General features: G+C 35.6%; 2 protein-coding genes across 3 annotated transcripts; both read right to left on the bottom strand.

Annotated features, from left to right (window-relative positions):
• Nucleotides 1–652: 652 nt before the first annotated feature.
• LOC117924239 (alpha-glucosidase-like) lies at nt 653–4,492 on the bottom strand. 2 transcript variants are annotated; one of them, XM_034842830.1, is made up of 5 exons: nt 4,203–4,492; nt 3,299–4,024; nt 2,609–2,859; nt 1,839–2,485; nt 653–1,638 (listed from the first exon to the last, which is right to left on the bottom strand). In XM_034842830.1, the coding sequence occupies exons 1-5, from the start codon at nt 4,442–4,444 to the stop codon at nt 745–747; spliced, it is 2,760 nt and encodes a 919-aa protein (XP_034698721.1). In that variant the 5' UTR covers nt 4,445–4,492; the 3' UTR covers nt 653–744. The 2 variants fall into 2 exon arrangements, with proteins under 2 accessions (XP_034698721.1, XP_034698722.1); XM_034842831.1 differs by having other exon boundaries at nt 2,609–2,839; nt 3,303–4,024.
• Nucleotides 4,493–11,942: 7,450 nt separating this feature from the next.
• On the bottom strand, nt 11,943–15,798 carry LOC117924240 (alpha-glucosidase-like). Its single transcript, XM_034842832.1, has 5 exons — nt 15,507–15,798; nt 14,638–15,362; nt 13,905–14,135; nt 13,131–13,777; nt 11,943–12,926 (listed from the first exon to the last, which is right to left on the bottom strand). The coding sequence occupies exons 1-5, from the start codon at nt 15,752–15,754 to the stop codon at nt 12,036–12,038; spliced, it is 2,742 nt and encodes a 913-aa protein (XP_034698723.1). The 5' UTR covers nt 15,755–15,798; the 3' UTR covers nt 11,943–12,035.
• Between the last annotated feature and the right edge of the window lie 4,056 nt (nt 15,799–19,854).

Raw genomic sequence — 19,854 nt, 5'->3', positions numbered from 1 at the left:
CTTACGGTATGTTTTAGGTCTTTCAATTTAGGTAATTTAGCCTTCTTTCCAAGGCTTTCACCAGGGACCATTGTTCCTACTTAATTCCATAAGATCACCCTCATTGGTGCCTTCTCATAATTTTCATCTCCTCTAGTGCCAATTGCCATGTTGCTCTTGATGCACTTCAAAGTTAGTCACAACAAAAGTTCATATATTCAGTCAAAGAAGGCATTATATCTTTGATCGTCTTTATCAAGCCAAGAGCAACAAGTTCTCAGAAAGTCTACATTGAAAAAGTTTTGGAAAGATTTAGAATGAAAGAAAAAAACTGTCGTTCAAGCAAAGAATAAAACAAAGATTGACTTGGGATCTTCTAGCCTATTCCCTTTGGAGCCTTGGTAGATGGAAACACATGCAAAATATAGAATCTCAAAGGGTAGGCTAGGGGCCCTTCAATGGGTACTTATAGCACTGAAACCATTCCCTTTCATCAAGGGAGTGAATACAAAAAGATTTGTAGCTCTTTTAATCCCTCTATTAATGCTTTTAGTTCAATGAGCAGTTACTATTAATGCTTTTACTCAAATATATAAGAAAGTTCCATCTCCCTGCATAACTCTCATATATCAGTTCAGGTGTTTCTGTTTTTAAAAACTTAATTTCAGGTCTATTGTTGTAATCTCAAAATCGTTATTTATTGATATCATTTTGCAGACAATAGCCGCTTACTGATAATAATTGTTCTTAAGCAGAACTCTTTCCTCAGTAAGAGAGGTTTAGCTTTAATTCAAACTCCTTTCCGATTGGGAGAGAGAGTTTTTCAGTCTCCATGACAACAAATTTTCTGTTGCCATCCAAATCTACTTTCAACATAGAGTCTCCAAGTGTTTTTGTTCCCACATTTGTGCATACCTCGAATCCTTTAAACCTCTTGGCCTGGGCCTTGGTTAAGCCGATCAAAGTCACCCTATCTATGATCCATTGCTGACTTAGAGCAAAGCCTCCATTCATCACCTCTGATCCAACAATTGCCTTCTTATCTTCCACCCTGGCGTAGAACTTCACCAGGCTCCAGTTTTTTCCATCCCCGCCCATCTCAACTTCTTCGCCATCATCCAAGAAAACTTCACCAGTGCTGATTCCACTGCTGCTCAGAACCACCAAGAGCTGGAATGGAGTCTTCCGAGCTGCTTTTGTTGTCATGGCTTCTCCCTGCATTGCCAATATATTCCCTTCTCTAACATGAACATTTATATGATCTGGTGGTGCATCGAGAGTGGTATACTTCCCTGAACCTGCACTCACTGCATTGGAGTAATTGAAGAGGTCGAACCAGTTTCCTGATGGGAAGTATGCTTTGACTGAGACTTCTCCAGGCTTCAACACTGGCGAGACCATTACACCTTTACCGATCAAAAACTGTGAGTTGATTCCATAAGTTTCGGGGTCCTGAGGGAATGAAAAGAAAAGGGGTCGGGCAATGGGGACCCCTTTTGTGTGGGCTTCGTACATTAACGTGTAAAAGTAGGGAAGCAGGCGGTAGCGGAGCCCCAGCACCTTCTTGGCTGTTGCAGCAACCGAGTCCCACAGGTAAAGCTCCTGGCGAATTGTGAACTTGTCTGAGTGGTCCCTTGCAAAGGGGTAGAACGCCCCTAACTGCAATGTCGCCAAATCCAATGATTAGTTACATACACGAAAGAAAAGATAGAATGCACGCCGAGCCAGAGGAATTTGAGCACTCCTAGAGGAATTGTTCAAAGATGTTTTCCACAAATTCAACCTTGGGATAGATGCTATGTCCAACATGTTGAATGATTTATCTACCATTTGATGAATGAAAGCTACCAGAAGTTTACCTGGATCCATCGCCTGCAGAGCTCTTCATTTGTGTTGCCGGCAAAACCACATATGTCCGCTCCAACCATTGGAATTCCGAACAGCCCAAAATTTAAAACTGCTGGGATGGAGTAAGCCAAATCATCCCATGTGGCAGCATTGTCTCCAGTCCAATGGGCAGCATACTTTCCAGAGCCCACAAAAGTTGATCTGGTCAGTATAAATGGTCTTTTACCCGTCAATTTGGTTAAGGCCGCATTGGTGGCTTTGGATTCTAAGTGTCCATAAAGGTTGTGAGCGTTGTACTCTGTAATGTTACCAAAGTGTAGAGATGTGGCTGGAACAGTATTATTATTAATGGGCCTACGAACACCTACATTGTTAATCTTGTAGGGAGGGTCGTCAAGGGTGGATGATGGGGTGGGAGGTGATGTTATGAAATTAGATAGCTCATTCATGTCAAGCCAAAGGCCGTCAATGGGAAGACTATCTCGAAATATTTTGATCTCACCAGCCCAAAAGATCTCAGTGGCTGGATTAACAAAATCAGGAAAGTAGACTGGCCCCGGCCAAACACTACCCAGGTAGGGGATACCATCACGTTTTATGAAGATATCAGCTTCCATTCCTCTTTTGTAGGTTCCGTATGTCTTGTTGACGCTGATACCTGTGGAGTTAGGAGCTGAGTTTTCTCTTCTAATAAAAATTCAAGTAAAACTCTATGTGGCCATATATAGAATTATAGCTAAGAAATGGGAGATAAAGTTTCAGCCCAGAGCCAAAGATTTACCAGGATCCAAAATGAGCACATATTTCTGACCATTTTGGTGAAGTGTATCAACCAATTTCTTCATCTTGTCCAAAGGAAAGTTGATGGGATCAAGAGTAAAATCCTTATATGCATCCATATAATCAATATCTGTCCACATAACTTCGAGGGGGATACCAGCTTTGGCATAACCAGCAACCACACCCCCAACATCAGAAACGTTCATGTACCCATATCTGCACTGGTGAAATCCTGCAGCCAAGACAAGCAACCTAAAACAAATCGTCCATATTTAAAACATTTTCCCATGTAGTTGTAGCACATGGCCTGATAGAGGGAAAATTAATTAGTACTCCTAGTCAGCTAATGGGAATGCCAAGTGTCTTCGCTGGCAGTGATTTCACATTGACTAAAGCATCTTTTGAGAATAAGGAATAATGACGTGGTGGTGTGTGAGCTGATGATGAATACGGCCATCGGGATTGGTGCCAAGCGGGTGGAGGAGGATATGATGGCAGGGATGATGTGAGCCACAGGTGGACATTCAGTAGATAAATCCAAGACACAATTGACGCCGGCACCTAACAATTACCCTTATTTTACATAAAATTCTATTGCCCCTTTCATTTCCTCGTCTATTTTAATTTAAAATAAGGGAGGTAATAAAGTAGAAAATATTGAAACGTTTTTCCAAACCAAATATGATATTACCTACCAAACGACCAGTATGGCATTGGTGCCGGCCGGCCGATGAGTTCTGTATACTGCTGCATCACCATCTCCGGCGTAGGTCCGGCGAAAAAGTAAAAATCGAGAACTCCTCCAATTGCTTTGTAGGTTATTCGATCACCAGTATACACGATGTCCATGCCATTACTGTTCAGCAGCAGAACACCGTGTGTCGTCCCCATCGGAACTTTGCCGCGGTTGTCCGTCAGCCTGACGTCCATGTAGAAGGGGTGAGACCCATACAGATTCACATCGAGGTTGGCGCTGCCGATGTCGGCGTTCCAAAGCGTCAACGTTTGGTTTTGGGCGAGCTTGAAAGTCTTCTTGGTGTGCTCTCCCAGGCCGTAAAGGGAGGAGCGGAGGATGGGGAGGGCTGAGGAGACCTGGAGATACTGGTCCTTGAATACCAGGAAGGTGCCAGCGTCTGAAATGTCCGATGAGGCGTCGAAGAGGATGTCGCCGGTGGAGCGACGGCTGACGATAAATCCGAATGGGGTGGTTTTGCGGAGCGTGAAGACGAGGTCTGACTTGGGATCGGAGACTATGTTGTTTTCCGGCGAGTTGTGGTCGTCTTCCGGCGAGATGGGGTTTTGCGGGAGCACTCGGCGGTGGAGTTGGGTGTGACGGGGAAGGATTTCTTGGGGGATTTCCCATCTTTGGTGCTCGGAATCGGTGATTCGAATTCGGAGACGATCATTCGTTTCCAAACTGCAGAAATTGATGTTAAAAAAAAAAAAAAAAAAAAAAAGACAAACAAACAAACCCAATAATAATAATAATAATAATAAAAAGACTTTTACCAATTAACCCCCGCACCACCACCCAGCCCAAAAAAAAAAATGCAAAAACCATATTTTAAAATATATATTAAAAAAGGATTTATGACCTGGCAACAAGATTGAGATTCCAAACGTCGGGGCCGAAAACGGGGGAAGTTTTGATGAGGTCAAGATGGGCGGTCAACGACTTGCCGGATGGATCAAAGCTCACCGATCGGACTCTGTAACCATATCCCACTGGTTCATTCTTTGCGTTTGAGAAACAGAGAACGGAGAAACTGCAGCAGAAGAGAAATGCAAAAAGAAGGTGATGAAGGTGAAGTGGAGGTTGTGGCCTCTTCTTCCCCATTATTCTGTAAATTGGAAACCAAGACTCCTCTCTTTTATCTTTACATCAAAACGAGCTTCCACACAAAGTGTTTTTACACCAAGAAAACTTATTAGCATATGTGTCTTGCCGTGCACGTGCTCAACAAGAAGTCAACCTCAACCCATTTGTACCTTATCCAAATACCAATGACGCTCTTATGCATACTATAATCATGTTTACGATAAGAAAAGAAAAGGGTTATGCTAGGCTACCGAAACATGCTTTCTGATACCATACCCCCAATTTTGCACCAATAGCATCTTGCCACATGTGGGTTGTTAAATAAAAAATAAAAAAACTTGCTATACAAGTTACAAGCTGGTGACCTCGGATCTCACCAAAAAATAATTCAATGCGACATAAAAAGTTTTAACTCTTTACAACATCCAATTATATAATGAGTATTTATTTTATAAAAATTAAAAATATTAAATAATTTGTGAAAATATAAATTTTCTAAAAGAAAAGAAATTATAATTTATTTTAATTTTTAATATAAAGTGATAAATCATAGAGTGAAAATAAATTAAAATAAATTATATATTGTAAAAAAATAATTAATGACATAATTTATAAATTGAGAGTCAATGAATTTATTTTATTTTAAATTGAAATTATTTGTGGAAAAAATTGGATGAATATTGAAAATGTAAAAAAAACAATATAATTGGTTAGTGAAGTTAAAAAAATAAATAATTTCAATGAATTATAAGTCTAATTAGATATTTATAAAAAATAAAAAATTGAAATAAATTTAAATAAGTATACATTGTTCAAACACTAAATTAGTTATGTACTTGACAATTGCATTAATAAAATAATTATTTTAATTTAAATTTAATTGCATAAAATATTGGTTGAAATATTGAAAATACAAAAAAAAATTATAATTAGTAACAATATAGAATTTCACATCTCTCACTAATTTTTTTAGTCATTTAGAAGAGAATTGAGAATCTTCACATTTTTCTTACCCTTTCTAATTATTAAATATTTTTGGAGTTTTATTTTTCTGGGTATCATGTGAACACCTTTTAAGTATAAAGAACAAATTTAAACAAAATCAAAATCATAAAAGTCTCAAAAAAAATTTAAAGCAACAAAGAAGTGGAGAATTGAGAGGGTACGAAGAATGTGAGGAATCCTCACATTCTTCGTACCTTTTCTAATTTTTAAGTATTTTCTAAGTTTGATTTTTTCGGACATCATTTGAACACCCCTTCAGTTTAATGAACTCATTTAAACAATATCCAAGTCATATGAAGTCCCAAAATTATTTTAAAATTTCAAAGAAATGGAGAATGGGAGGGTACGAAGAATGTGAGGATTTCTCACATTTTTCGTACCCTTCCTAATTTTTAAGTATTTTTTAAGTATGATTTTTCTGAACATCATTTGAACACACCTTAAGTAAAATGAACTCATTTAAACAATATCCAAGCCATATGAAGTCCCAAATTTTTTTTAAAGTATCAAAGAAGTGGAGAATGATGAGGGTACAAAGAATGTGAGGATTCCGCACATATTTCACACTCTTCCTAATTTTTAAGTAAATTTGAATTATGATTTTTTCGGTCATCATTTGAACACCCCCTTAAGAGTAATGAACGCATTTAAATAATATCTAAGTCATATAAAGTCCCAAAATTATTTTAAAATTTCAAAGAAATAGAGAATTGGGAGGAGGGTACGAAGGATATGAGGATTCCTCACATTTTTTGTACCCTTTCTAATTTTTAAGTACGATTTTTTCGGGCATCATTTGGACACCCCTTAAGTGTAATGAACTCATTTAAACAGTATTGAAGTCATATGAAGTCCCAAAAATTTTTTAAAGTATAAAAAAAGAGGAGAATGAGGAGGGTATGAAGAATGTGAGGATTCCTTAAATTTTTCGTACCTTTCCCATGAAGTATGATTTTTTCGAGCATCATTTGAACAACTCTTAAGTGTAATGGACTCATTTAAACAATATGCAAGTCATATGAAGTCCCAAAAGTATTTTAAAATTTTAAAGAAATGGAGAATGGGAGGGTATGAAGAGTGTGAGGATTCCTCACATTTTTTGTACCCTTCCTAATTTTTCAGTATTTTTTAAGTATGATTTTTTCGGGCATCATTTGAACACCCCTTTATTGTAATGAACACATTTAAACAATATCCAAACTATATGAAGTCCCAAAATTTTTTTAAAGTATCAAAGAAGTGGAGAATAAGGAGGGTATGATGAATGTGATGATTCCTCACATTTTTCGTACTCTTCCTAATTTTTAAGTATTTTTTAAGTATGATTTTTCCAGGCATCATTTGAACACCCCTTAAGTGTAATGGACTCATTTAAACAATATCCAAGTCATTGAAAGTCCCAAAATTATTTTAAAATTTCAAAGAAATGGAGAATGGGAAGGGTACGAAGAATGTCAGGATTCCTCACATTTTTCGTATCCTTTATAATTTTAAAGTATTTTTTAAGTATGATTTTTTCGTGCATCATTTGAACACCCCTTAAATGTAATGGACTCATTTAAACAATATCCAAGTCATACGAAGTCCTGAAATTATTTTAAAATTTAAAAGAAATGGAGAATGGTACGAAGAATGTGAGGATTCCTCACATTTTTCGTACTCTTTTTCATTTTGAAGTATTTTTTAAGTATGATTTTTTCGAGTATCATTTGAACACCCCTTAACTGTAATGGACTCATTTAAATAATATCCAAGTCATACGAAGTCCTGAAATTATTTTAAAACTTAAAAGAAATGGAAAATGGGGAGAGTATGAAGAATGTGAGGACTCCTCACATTTTTCGTACCCTTTCTAATTTTTAAGTATTTTTTAAGTACGATTTTTTCAGGCATCATTTGAACACCCTCTTCAGTGTAATGATCTCATTTAAACAATATCAAAGTCATATGAAGTCCCCAAAAAAAATTAAAAGCATCAAAGAAGTGAAGAATGGGGAGGGTACGAAGAATGTTGTACATTTTCTAATTTTTAAGTATTTTTTACGTTTGATTTTTCCTGGCATCATTTGAACACCCTTTAAGTTTAATGAACTCATTTAAACAATATCCAAGCCATATGAAGTCCAAAAATTATTTTAAAATTTCAAAGAAATGGAGAATGGGGAGGGTATGAAGAATGTGAGGATTCCTCACATTTTTCTTACCATCCATAATTTTTAAGTATTTTTGAAGTATGATTTTTTCGGGTATCATTTGAACACCCCTCAAGTGTAATGAACTCATTTAAATAATATCCAAGCCATATAAAGTCCAAAAAATTTTTTTAAAGCATTAAAGAAGTGGAGAATGAGGAGGGTACGAAGAATGTGAGAATTCCTCACATTTTTCGTACCCTTCCCAATTTTTAAATATTTTTGAAGTATGATTTTTCGGGCATCATTTGAACACCTTTAAGTATAATGAGCTCATTTAAACAATATCCAAGTCATATGAAGTCCCAAAATTATTTTAAAATTTCAAAGAAATGGAGAATGGGAGGGTATGAAGAATGTGAGGATTCCTCACATTTTTCTTACCATTCCTAATTTTTAAGTATTTTTAAAGTATGATTTTTTAGGGTATCATTTGAACACCCCTCAAGTGTAATGAACTCATTTAAATAATATCCAAGCCATATAAAGTCCCAAAAATTTTTTAAAGCAATAAAGAAGTGGAGAATGAGGAGGGTACGAAGAATGTGAGAATTCCTCACATTTTTCGTACCCTTCCTAATTTTTAAATATTTTTGAAATATTATTTTTCGGGCATCATTTGAACACCTTTAAGTATAATGGGCTCATTTAAACAATATCTAAATCATATAAAGTCCCAAAATTATTTTAAAATTTCAAAGAAATGGAGAATGGAGAGGGTATGAAGAATGTGAGGATTCCTCGGATTTTTCGTACCCTTCTTAATTTTTAAGTATTTTTTAAGTATGATTTTTCCGGGCATCATTTGAACATCCCTTTAGTGTAATAAACTTATTTAAACAATATCCAAGCTATATGAAGTCCCAAAATTTTTTTAAAGCATCAAAGAAATGGAGAACAAGGAGGAGGGTATGATGAATGTGAGGATTCATCATATTTTTCGTACCCTTCGTAATTTTTAAGTATTTTGACGTATGATTTTTGCAGACATCATTTGAACACCCCTTAAGTGTAATGAACTCATTTAAACAATATCTAAACCATATGAAGTTCTAATTTTTTTTAAAGCATCAAGGAAGTTGAGAATGGAGAGGGTATGAGGGTATGAAGAATGTGAGGATTCCTCACATTCTTCGTACATTTTCTAATTTTTAAGTATTTTTTAAGTATAATTTTTTCAGGCATCATTTGAACATCCCTTAAGTATAATGAACTCATTTAAACAATATCAAAGTCATATGAACTCCCAAAAAAAAATTGAAAGCATCAAAGAAGTGAAGAATGGGGAGGGTACGAAGAATGTTGTACATTTTCTAATTTTTAAGTATTTTTTAAGTTTGATTTTTCTTGACATCATTTGAACACCCTTTAAGTTTAATGAACTCATTTAAACAATATTCAAGTCATATGAAGTCCCAAAATTATTTTAAAATTTCAAAGAAATGGAGAATGGGGAGGGTATGAAGAATGTGAGGATTCCTCACATTTTCTTACCCTTCCTAATTTTTAAGTATTTTTTAAGTATGATTTTTTTGGGCATCATTTCAACACCCCTCAAGTGTAATGAACTCATTTAAATAATATCCAAGCCAAATAAAGTCCCAAAATTTTTTTAAAGCTTTAAAGAAGTGGAGAATGAGGAGGGTACGAAGAATGTGAGAATTCCTCACATTTTTCGTACCCTTCCTAATTTTTAAATATTTTTAAAGTATGATTTTTCGGGCATCATTTGAACACCTTTAAGTATAATGGGCTCATTTAAACAATATCCAAGCCATATGAAGTCCCAAAATTATTTTAAAATTTCAAAGAAATGGAGAATGGGGAGGGTATGAAGAATGTAAGGATTCCTCAGATTTTTCGTACCCTTCTTAATTTTTAAGTATTTTTGAAGTATGATTTTTCCGGGCATCATTTGAACATCCCTTTAGTGTAATGAACTCATTTAAACAATATCCAAACCATATAAAGTTCTAAAATTTTTTTAAAGCATCAAGGAAGTTGAGAATGGGGAGGGTATGAAGGTATGAAGAATGTGAGGATTCCTCACATTCTTCATACCTTTTCAAAATTCTAAGTATTTTTTAAGTTTGATTTTCTGGGTATCATTTGAACACCCCTTAAGTGTAATAAACTTATTTAAACAATATTGAAGTCATATGAAGTCCCAAAAAATGTGAGGATTCCTTACATTTTTCATATCCTTCCTAATTTTTAAGTATTTTTTAAGTATGATTTTTTCGGACGTCATTTGAACACCCCTTAAGTGTAATGAACTTATTTAAACAATATCCAAGTTATATGGAGTTCCAAAATTACTTTTAAAATTAAAAAGAAATGGAGAATGGATATAGTACGAAGAATGTGAGGATTTCTCACATTTTTCGTACCATTTCTAATTTTGAAGTTAACAAAAGAAACTAATTTTTCATATATCAAAACAAATATATATAACAAAATACCCCCTTCCCATGGTCAGATTTTCCTAAGTTTCAAGTGCACATACATAATTTAATTCTTATCTTCTTTCATATACAACATCAAAACCCCCTAAAATAGTAGGACAAAATAACAAACATCCAAAATTTCAAACCAAAAGAGAGAGCTTCGAGCTCTAGGAAGCCTACCTTCACTTTCTTCAATTTGAGCACCTTTATTAGAATCTGAAAAATGTTTATAAAAAGTGATGAGCTTTATAGCCCAATAGAGGATATATAATTCTATGTAAGAATTAGGCTTATTTTTTAGTTAGAAAATCAGTGAATAGAAATACCAACTCAACAATGATATATTCAACATAATAAAGTATCATTTAAACCAAGAACTTAAATTAATTGTTCAATTTCATCAACCTTACCATATACTTCTTTGATCATCTGAGTCTTTTTTATTACTTAAAACTTATAATTTTGGGGCATTCACCTAAGGACATACATTATGCCCCAATTTAATCTAAACCAAGTTCTTCTTATAGTATGTTTTGGGTCTTTCAATTTAGGTAATTTACCATTCTTTCCAAGGCTTTTACCAGGGACCATTGCTCCTACTTAATTCCATAAGATCACCCTCATTGGTGCCTTTTCATAATTTTCAGCTCCTTAAGTGCCAATTGCCATGTTGCTCTTGATGCACTTCAAAATTCATATATTCAATCAAAGAACGCATTATATCTTTAATCATCCTTATCAAGCCAAGAGCAACAACTTCTAATTAACACAAAATGCATAGTTCATTTCTCGATTCATATAATCTTCATAGCTCAACATATATATATATATATATATATATATATATATATATATATATATATATATATATATATATATATATATATATATATTTGGAAAGATTTAGAAGGAAAGAAAAAATATTGTCATTCAAGCAAAGAATAAAACAAAGATTGACTTGGATCTTCTAGCCTATTTCCTTTAGAGCCTTGGTAGATGGAAATACATGCAAAATATATATTCTCAAAGGCTAGGCTAGGGACCCTTCAATCGGTATTTATAGTACTGAAACCATTCCCTTTCATCAAGGAATGAATACAAAAAGATTTGTAGCTCTTGTAATCCCTCTATTAATACTTTTAGGTGGTGTTTGGTACACAATAATAGGAAATAGAAATGAATATTTTATTTCCATTCCTATTTTCGATTAATGAAAATGAATTTGTTCATTCCATTTCTAACGTTTGGATGGATCTAGAAATTCAAGATTTGAATGATTATTTGTTTCCATTCTAATATTTGGTAATAATAGGATCGGGAATGAAAAAAAAATGATAATAATACACATAGTTTAAAATATTTTTTTTTTCATTTAAAAAAATTTGAGAGTTTTTTTTACTAAATAATAAGACTAAAAAAATAGTCTCATTATGGGATGAAGAGACATCGGAGTTTGATAAATGAAATCCAAAGGTAAAATAGTAATTTAAGACTATTTTATATCTTATTATTAGATGAATGAATTAGAATATCACCTACTTACGATGAATTGAAATCCCACTTACAAGTGAGATTTGATTTATGTCGGAATCATCTTTTATTTTATTCCTACCTTCATAAAATTTATCCAAACATGGAACGGTAAGGCAAGGAATGAGATGTCTATTCCCACTCCTCATTCCCATGTACTAAACACCCCTTAGCTCTTATTGTTTTACTCTCCTTCGTTCATTGTGTATATATGCACTCAAATATATAAGAAGGTTCTATTTCCCTGCATAACTTTCAGATATAAGTTCAGGTGTTGCTGTTTTTAAAAACTTAAAAGGAATAAAACAAAAAATGAACAACTCATGAAGGGAATTTCAGGTCTATTGTTGTAATCTCAAAATCGTTATTTATTGATATCATTTTGCAGACAATAGCTTACTGATAATAATTGTTATTAGCAGAACTCTTTCCTCATTAAGTGAGGTTTAGCTTTAATTGGAACTCCTTTCCGATTGGGAGAGAGAGTTTTTCAGTCTCCATGACAACAAATTTTCTGTTGCCATCCAAATCTACTTTCAACGAAGAGTCTCCAATTGTTTTTGTTCCCTCATTTGTGTATACCTCGAATCCTTTAAACCTCTTGGCCTGGGCCTTGGTCAACCCGATCAAAGTCACCCTATCTATGATCCATTGCTGACTTAGAGCAAAGCCTCCATTCATCACCTCTGATCCAACAACTGCCTTCTTATCTTCCACCCAGGCGTAGAACTTCACCATGCTCCAGTTTTTTCCTCCCCCGCCCATCTCAACTTCTTCGCCATCATCCAAGAAAACTTCACCAGTGCTGATTCCACTGCTGCTCAGAACCACCAAGAGCTGGAATGGAGTCTTCCGAGCTGCTTTTGTAGTCATGGCTTCTCCCTGCATTGCCAATATATTTCCTTCTCTAACATGAACATTTATATGATCTGGTGGTGCATCGAGAGTGGTATACTTCCCTGAACCTGCACTCACTGCATTGGAGTAATTGAAGAGGTCGAACCAGTTTCCTGATGGGAAGTATGCTTTGACTGAAACTTCTCCAGACTTCAGCACTGGTGACACCATTACACCTTTACCGATCAAAAACTGAAAGTTGATTCCATAAGTTTCGGGGTCCTGAGGGAATGAAAAGAAAAGGGGTCGGGCAATGGGGACTCCTTTTGTGTGTGCTTCGTACATTAACGTGTAAAAGTAGGGAAGCAGGCGGTAGCGGAGCCCCAGTACCTTCTTGGCTGTTGCAGCAACTGAGTCCCACACGTAAAGCTCCTGGCGAATTGTGAACTTTGCTGAGTGGTCCCTTGCAAAGGGGTAGAAAGCCCCTAACTGCAATGTCACAAAATCCAATTATTAGTTGCATACACGAAAGAAAAGATAGAATGCACGCCAAGCCAGAGGAATTTGAGCACTCCTAGAAAATGGAATTGTTCAAGCTTGTTTTCCACAAATTCAACCTTGGGATAGATGCTATGTCCAAAATGTTGAATGATTTATCTACCATTTGATGAATGAAAGCTACCTAAAGTTTACCTGGATCCATCGCCTGCAAAGCTCTTCATTTGTGTCGCCGGAAAAACCACATATGTCCGCTCCAACCATTGGAATTCCGAATAGCCCAAAATTTAAAACTGCTGGGATGGAGTAAGCCAAATCATCCCATGTGGCAGCATTGTCTCCAGTCCAATGGGCAGCATACTTTCCAGAGCCCACAAAAGTTGATCTGGTCAGTATAAATGGTCTTTTACCCGTCAATTTGGTTAAGGCCGCATTGGTGGCTTTGGATTCTAAGATTCCATAAAGGTTGTGAGCGTTGTACTCTGTAATGTTACCAAAGTGTAGAGATGTGGCTGGAACAGTTCTATTATTAATGGGCCTACGAACACCTGCATTGTTAATCTTGTAGGGAGGGTCATCAAGGGTGGACAATGGGGTGGGTGGTGAGGTAATGAAATTAGATATCTCATTCATGTCAAGCCAAAGGCCGTCAATGGGAAGACTATCTCGAAATATTTTGATCTCACCACCCCAAAAGATCTCAGTGGCTGGATTAACAAAATCAGGGAAGTAGACTGGCCCTGGCCAAACACTACCCAGGTAGGGGATACCATCACGTTTTATGAAGATATCAGCTTCCATCCCTCTTTTGTAGGTTCCATATGTGTGGTTGACGCTGATACCTGTGGATCATTTAGGAGCTAGCTAAGTTTTCTCTTCTGATAAAAATTCGAGTAAAACTCTATGTGATCATATAAATATATAGCTAACAAATCGAGATAAAGTTTCAGCCCAGAGCCAAATATTTACCAGGATCCAAAATGAGCACATATTTCTGACCATTTTGGTGAAGTGTATCAACCAATTTCTTCATCTTATCCAAAGGAAAGTTGATGGGATCAAGAGTAAAATCCTTATATGCATCCATATAATCGATATCTGTCCACATAACTTCGAGAGGGATACCAGCTTTGGCATAACCAGCAACCACACCCTCAACATCAGAAACGTTCATGTACCCATATCTGCACTGGTGAAATCCTGCAGCCAAGACAAGCAACCAATTTTGCGAGCCTAAAACGAATGTCTATATCTTGGTAGCAACAATGGAGTTCAATTAATGGTCCATCTTTAAAGCATTTTCCCGTACAGTTGTAGTACATGGCATGGTAGAGGGATACTTCAGCGGCAGTGGGAATGCCATGCGTATTTGCTGGCATTGATTTCACGTGGACTAAAGTATCCTGAGAATAATGAATAATGACGTGGTGGTGTGTGAGCTGATGCTGAATACGGCCATCCTGATCGGTGCCAAGTGGGGGAGGAGGATATGATGTCAGGGATGATGTGAACACCCAGTAGACAAATCCAAGATTGATATAAGACAAAAAGAGTCGACACAATTGAAGCCAGCACCTAACAATTACCCTTAGGACGTAAAAGTTTAGTCCTTAATCTAATTTCCAAAGAAGTTGCTAACTTCAAAATAGGAGAGGTAATAAAGTATAAAAAATTGAAATATTTTTCCAATGATATAACTTACCAAACGACCAATATGGCATTGGTGCCGGGCGGCCTATGAGCTCTGTATACTGCTGCACCACCATCTCCGGCGTCGGTCCGTCGAAGAAGTAAAAATCGAGAACTCCTCCAACTGCTTTGTAGGTTATTCGATCACCAGTGTACACGATGTCCATGCCATTACTGTTCAGCAGCAGAACACCGTGCGTCGTCCCCATCGGAACCTTGCCGCGGTTGTCCGTCAGCCTGACGTCCATGTAGAAGGGGTGAGACCCATACAGATTCACATCAAGGTTGGAGCTGTAGATGTCGGTGTTCCAAAGCGTCAGCGTTTGGTTTTGGGCGAGCTTGAAAGTCTTCTTGGTGTGCTCTCCTAGGCCGTAAAGGGAGGAGCGGAGGATGGGGAGGGCGGAGGAGACCTGGAGGTACTGGTCCTTGAATACCAGGAAGGTGCCAGCGTCTGAAGCGTCGGATGAGGCGTCGAAGAGGATGTCGCCGGTGGAGCGACGGCTGACGATAAAGCCGAATGGAGTGGTTCTGCGGAGCGTGAAGACGAGGTCTGACTTGGGGTCGGAGACTATGTTGTTTTCCGGCGAGTTGTGATCGTCTTCCGGCGAGATGGAGTGGTTTTGCGGGAGCACTCGGCGGTGGAGTTGGGTGTACCGGGGAAGGATTTCTCGGGGGATTTCCCATCTTTGGTGCTCGGAATCGGTGATTCGAATTCGGAGACGATCATTCGTTTCCAAGCTGCAGAAATTCATAAAAATAAATAAATAAATAAAAAGAAGAAGGATGCGTCAGTAATAAATTAATCTAACATTATAGAATAACTTAAAAAAAAAAAAGCTAAAAAACCATATTTTAAAATTTATATATATAAAGACTTATTACCTGGCAACAAGAATGAGATTCCGAACGTCGGGGCCGAAAACGGGGGAAGGTTTGATGAGGTCAAGATGGGCAGTCAACGACTCGCCGGATGGATCAAAGCTGACCGATCGGACTCTGTAACCATATCCCACTGGGTCTTCTTCATTCTTTGCGCTTGAGAAACAGAGAACGGAGAAACTGCAGCAGTAGAGAATTGCCAAAAGAAGGCGATGAAAGTGAAGTGGAGGTTGTGGCCTCTTCCTCCCCATTATTCTGTAAATTGGAAACCAAGACTCCCCTCTTGTATCTAAGGACCACTTCGTTTCTACACACAGAAATCAAGTTCGTTTTTACCACTAGGAACTCAACTTACAGTCAACCTCAATCCATTCGTACCTTATCTATGGATACTATAATCATTTTTACCGAAAGAAAAGAAAATGTTGTGAATTTTTTGTTTTTTTATTGATGTTTCGATAGTATAGAAAAGATTCTTTATCATAAATAATTTTTCCGGTGTTAACCCTGACACGACCATTACATGTCGCATCCAACTCGGGTAGGTCGTGCTAGGGTTAACACGAGAGTTCGCGTTTGAGATGATATGAGGTTTGTGTCCATCGTTTTCTCTTGATAACGTATTCAAAGATTGTCCACTCGCTCCTTCTTGTTCAAAAACTATTTAGAGATTAACATATTTTTGGGTGGGAAATTTTCTTTAGCTATGTTTGGTTCCCGGAAAATTTGAGGGAAAAAAAATACAAAGGAAAAGTAGAAGGAAAGAAAAAGTGAAGGAAAAAAAAAAAAAATAGATTAAAAGTTGATAAATTATTTTTTTTGTTACTTCAAACTCATTTTATTTATTTTAACTCATCAATATAAAGATTAAATAATTTAAAAATACATAAGTTTTTAATTAGTTTTAATTATATTTGATTTTCTTTGATATTTTTCATAGGATAACCAAACATGAGAAAATCATTTTTCTTAGCATTTTTTTTCTTTCCTTTGTACTTTCCGGGAACCAAACATAATCTTAAAGTATCTTGATTTTGGCATGGAGTCAAATTCCCCCTATTGTGTTTATTGTATCTCATTCTTTTACACGGGTTTCTATTTTCCAATTTAAAGAGGAATCTTAGTAACCATTTTTGTCCTTGTAGTGAGTTCATGATAGAGAGAATTTGACATGCTTGATTATTGTGTTCGACTAGATTGCATTAACTAGTGCTCAAGACACAATTAAATTTGTGTTATTTAGTGTACAAGTTTAAACTCGTACAGATCAAAGTGTTTAAACTAAAAGACATTTTTTTATAAGATAATGGAGAGACTATTTATGGATCTGTTTACTCCATTCAAAGTGTTGGTAGCTCTATGCATCTAAGAATCCTCAATTTGAAACTTTGAATTGATGTTTTCCTTTTTTCCATTTAGCATTGGTTGGAAGAAATCCAATGTTTTCCAATTACTCACTATAACCATAATCTAAATCCAGGTTAGTTCTTCCATTGCACGTAACTCAGAACTTATGCTACTGTCATATAGATCTCTACCATTCAAGATCACAATTTGAATAATTCAATGCCATTTTTTTCTTTTACACTCCTAATTTCCTTTCCTTTATTAAAAATGGTTGATGACAAGCAACCTGGTTGTAGTTTTATAGATCTACCCAAAAGGGAGGCCCAATCATACTAAAAAGAGTTGATGGTAAAACCATCAAGGTTGAAGAAGTATTCCTAATTTTTGGATTAAGATAGCAAATGCTTTTATGTTGTTTGGGTACCTCAGATTTGGCCAACGGAGCACTATCGAGGTTTCCTATCATGTGAATCTCGTTATCCTTGGTGTCTATTATAACTGCTATACCAAATCCAAACAAAAATCAAGGGTTCAAATTAATGCAACCTGAGTCAAGGTTTCTGGGTTCATGAGACTTGAAAATGGAAGATAAGATGTGAACCACAATGGACGGATAGGGTTTAAGATATGGGAGTGGGTTCAGAAAATTGTGTATGATTGGTTAGGGTTTTGAATTGAAAAAAGAAAAAGAAATAGAAAATAGAATTTAGGGTCTTGGTTCGTTCAAAATTGGGAGGTGGGATTCAATTTGAGAAGAAGAAAGAGAGTTAAAGATCGAAGATTGGCGAAACAAGAGGGATACGCAAAGAACAGAACTACCATTGTTGGGCCTGTTTTTCCGATTAGTCCTCCAACTATTGCAAGTATTCTTGTTTGGCATAATTAGAGCTCATATCGTTTTTTTAATGGGAACTTGGCTCTTCTTCGATTCCTACAAATGACGCCAACTGTTGTGGAGTGAAAAAAAATGATCCTCTTTCTTGGTTTCATAAAATAAATGACGCCAAATGTTGTGGAGTGAAAAAAATGATCCCCTTTCTTGGTTTCCATAAAATATGTCATAGTTTTTACACGTGTTGTCCTCTCATAGGTTGTTTTACAATAAAAAAAGATCCTTTATTAGAAACAATTTTCCATGTGTTAGTGCTGACACGACCATTTCACTAACATGAAAATTCCGTGTCATATCCAACTTGGGCAGGTCGTGAGAGTTCACACTTGAGATGATATGAAGCTTGTGTCGTTTGTTTTCACTTGATAATGAATTCTACGACCGTCCTCTTCAAGTTGACATATGGAATCATTGCACTTAGATTACAGTTTGTTCCCTCTGAGACCGTATCTTGGTGTAGTATGATCAATAATGATAATCTACCTCCAAATTACAATAGCTTATTGTCTATAACATTGCACTTACGAACAATACAACTACTTAAGAGTGTTTTTCTAGAATGATTAAAAAAAAACGATCTTTCTGTTTCTTGTTTTTTTTTTTTTTCTTTTTCTTTGGTTTTCAAGATTTTTCTCTTTGGTTTTTTTTTATTAAATGAGAGAAGGTTCCCTTTTTTTTTTCCTTGTTAGAATAAAAAGTTCTTTTTTTGTTAGAAAAGTAGAAAATGTTTCTCATTTATTTAAGAAGCAACAATTGACATTTAGGAAGTGTACCAACCAATAAGTTTCTTTTTTATTTTTATAATCAACTTCATGAGATATTTTTATTTAGACAACCTTTCTTCAATCCCTCACAGATTGCATGAGTTGATTGACACAAGAAAAAAGAAAAAAAAAGCATGATGGGGAGGACATGAGAGTTTAATTCATAAGAATTGATGCCTTTAGGTTATATGAATCCACCTTAGGATGAAGAGCTGTTAACCATAAAATTTTGGTGAAAAATGAATCAAATATTCTTATTGTGATCAAGGAACCACCATCCACATTGCTTTCTCTATTCATAATTGTGTAAGTGAGTTAATGTGAATAAACCATGCACCTACTTGGATATTCATAAAAGCTCCAGAGAACCTATCTAATTTATCATAAGAAGTAGTCTCACTTCTACTCTTACATAAGTGAACCCATCAAGTATGTCTTGTAATTAAATGCACTACCTATAAGGGATATGATATTTGTTAAGTGTAATGACCTAAAGTTATTAGAAGCTTAACTTTGTTTTACTTAATCTATTAATGCAAATTAATACTTTAAAAATAACAAATTTTGAAAGAAAATAAAGCTAAAAATTATGGGAGGACTGGGGAATAAGATGAGATATGCAATTAAGGTGATAACCCTACTCAAAAGTGGCTTCAAGTGAAATTAGTACAACGAGATTTCTCTACAACATTAGTAGCCATACAAGCTAGGAGCTTAGTTAACAACTTGATTATTATGTGGCTTAGAATTCAGTCAACATTTGCGCCCTTTAGTGGTTGTTGTAGTAGTTGTTGCAATAAGGTTGCCTGGCCTCCCAATATTGCTTCAAAAGGAGCTAAGTACAACTATTGTAAACCAATGTTTACACTTAGCAACAACTCAACAAGGCCAACTAGTTACTTGCTTTGTAGTCATTCAATAAATTCATAAAATATATATATATATATATATATATATATATATATATATATATATATATATATATAGGAGAGCCGGAAGAGTTGAAAACTTTTTGGGATATATCTGCTTAATTCATGGTGCCAAGTTGCAGCTCAGTTGTGAGTCAAGTGAAAAAATTGGAGTTGAAATTAATCGACTTGCATAATAGATAGAGAAGTTGCTATTTTAAAATTTTGTTTTCTTATGGTTCTTGAAATTGAAACTAGTTATTTAAATAATAATTTTAGGTTATGTATGAGTGGTGAAAATGGTTTACATGCTAAATGATTTATTATTAAGAAAATTTTATTATGTGTTGATGAAGTGAAACTAATTGTGATTAAAATGCTGAATTTCTTACCCGTGGTTGAATTATATTCTTTATTAAAACTAACTTTATTATACTTGA

Source organism: Vitis riparia, chromosome 10 (genome assembly GCF_004353265.1).
Source record: "Vitis riparia cultivar Riparia Gloire de Montpellier isolate 1030 chromosome 10, EGFV_Vit.rip_1.0, whole genome shotgun sequence".
NCBI lineage: Eukaryota > Viridiplantae > Streptophyta > Magnoliopsida > Vitales > Vitaceae > Vitis > Vitis riparia.
This window is presented reverse-complemented; position numbering and strand designations above follow the sequence as displayed.

What these genes read in the sequence shown, in the direction of transcription:
- LOC117924239 (XM_034842830.1), bottom strand. Translation starts at nt 4,444, where the DNA reads ATGGGGAAGAAGAGGCCACAACCTCCACTTCACCTTCATCACCTTCTT. An exon ending in TGTGCTCATTTTGGATCCTG is followed by an intron (nt 2,486 to 2,608) that starts GTAAATCTTTGG and finishes CTAACTCCACAG; the next exon opens with GTATCAGCGTCAACAAGACA. An exon ending in TCTGCAGGCGATGGATCCAG is followed by an intron (nt 1,639 to 1,838) that starts GTAAACTTCTGG and finishes GCGACATTGCAG; the next exon opens with TTAGGGGCGTTCTACCCCTT.
- LOC117924240 (XM_034842832.1), bottom strand. Translation starts at nt 15,754, where the DNA reads ATGGGGAGGAAGAGGCCACAACCTCCACTTCACTTTCATCGCCTTCTT. An exon ending in TGTGCTCATTTTGGATCCTG is followed by an intron (nt 13,778 to 13,904) that starts GTAAATATTTGG and finishes AATGATCCACAG; the next exon opens with GTATCAGCGTCAACCACACA. An exon ending in TTTGCAGGCGATGGATCCAG is followed by an intron (nt 12,927 to 13,130) that starts GTAAACTTTAGG and finishes GTGACATTGCAG; the next exon opens with TTAGGGGCTTTCTACCCCTT.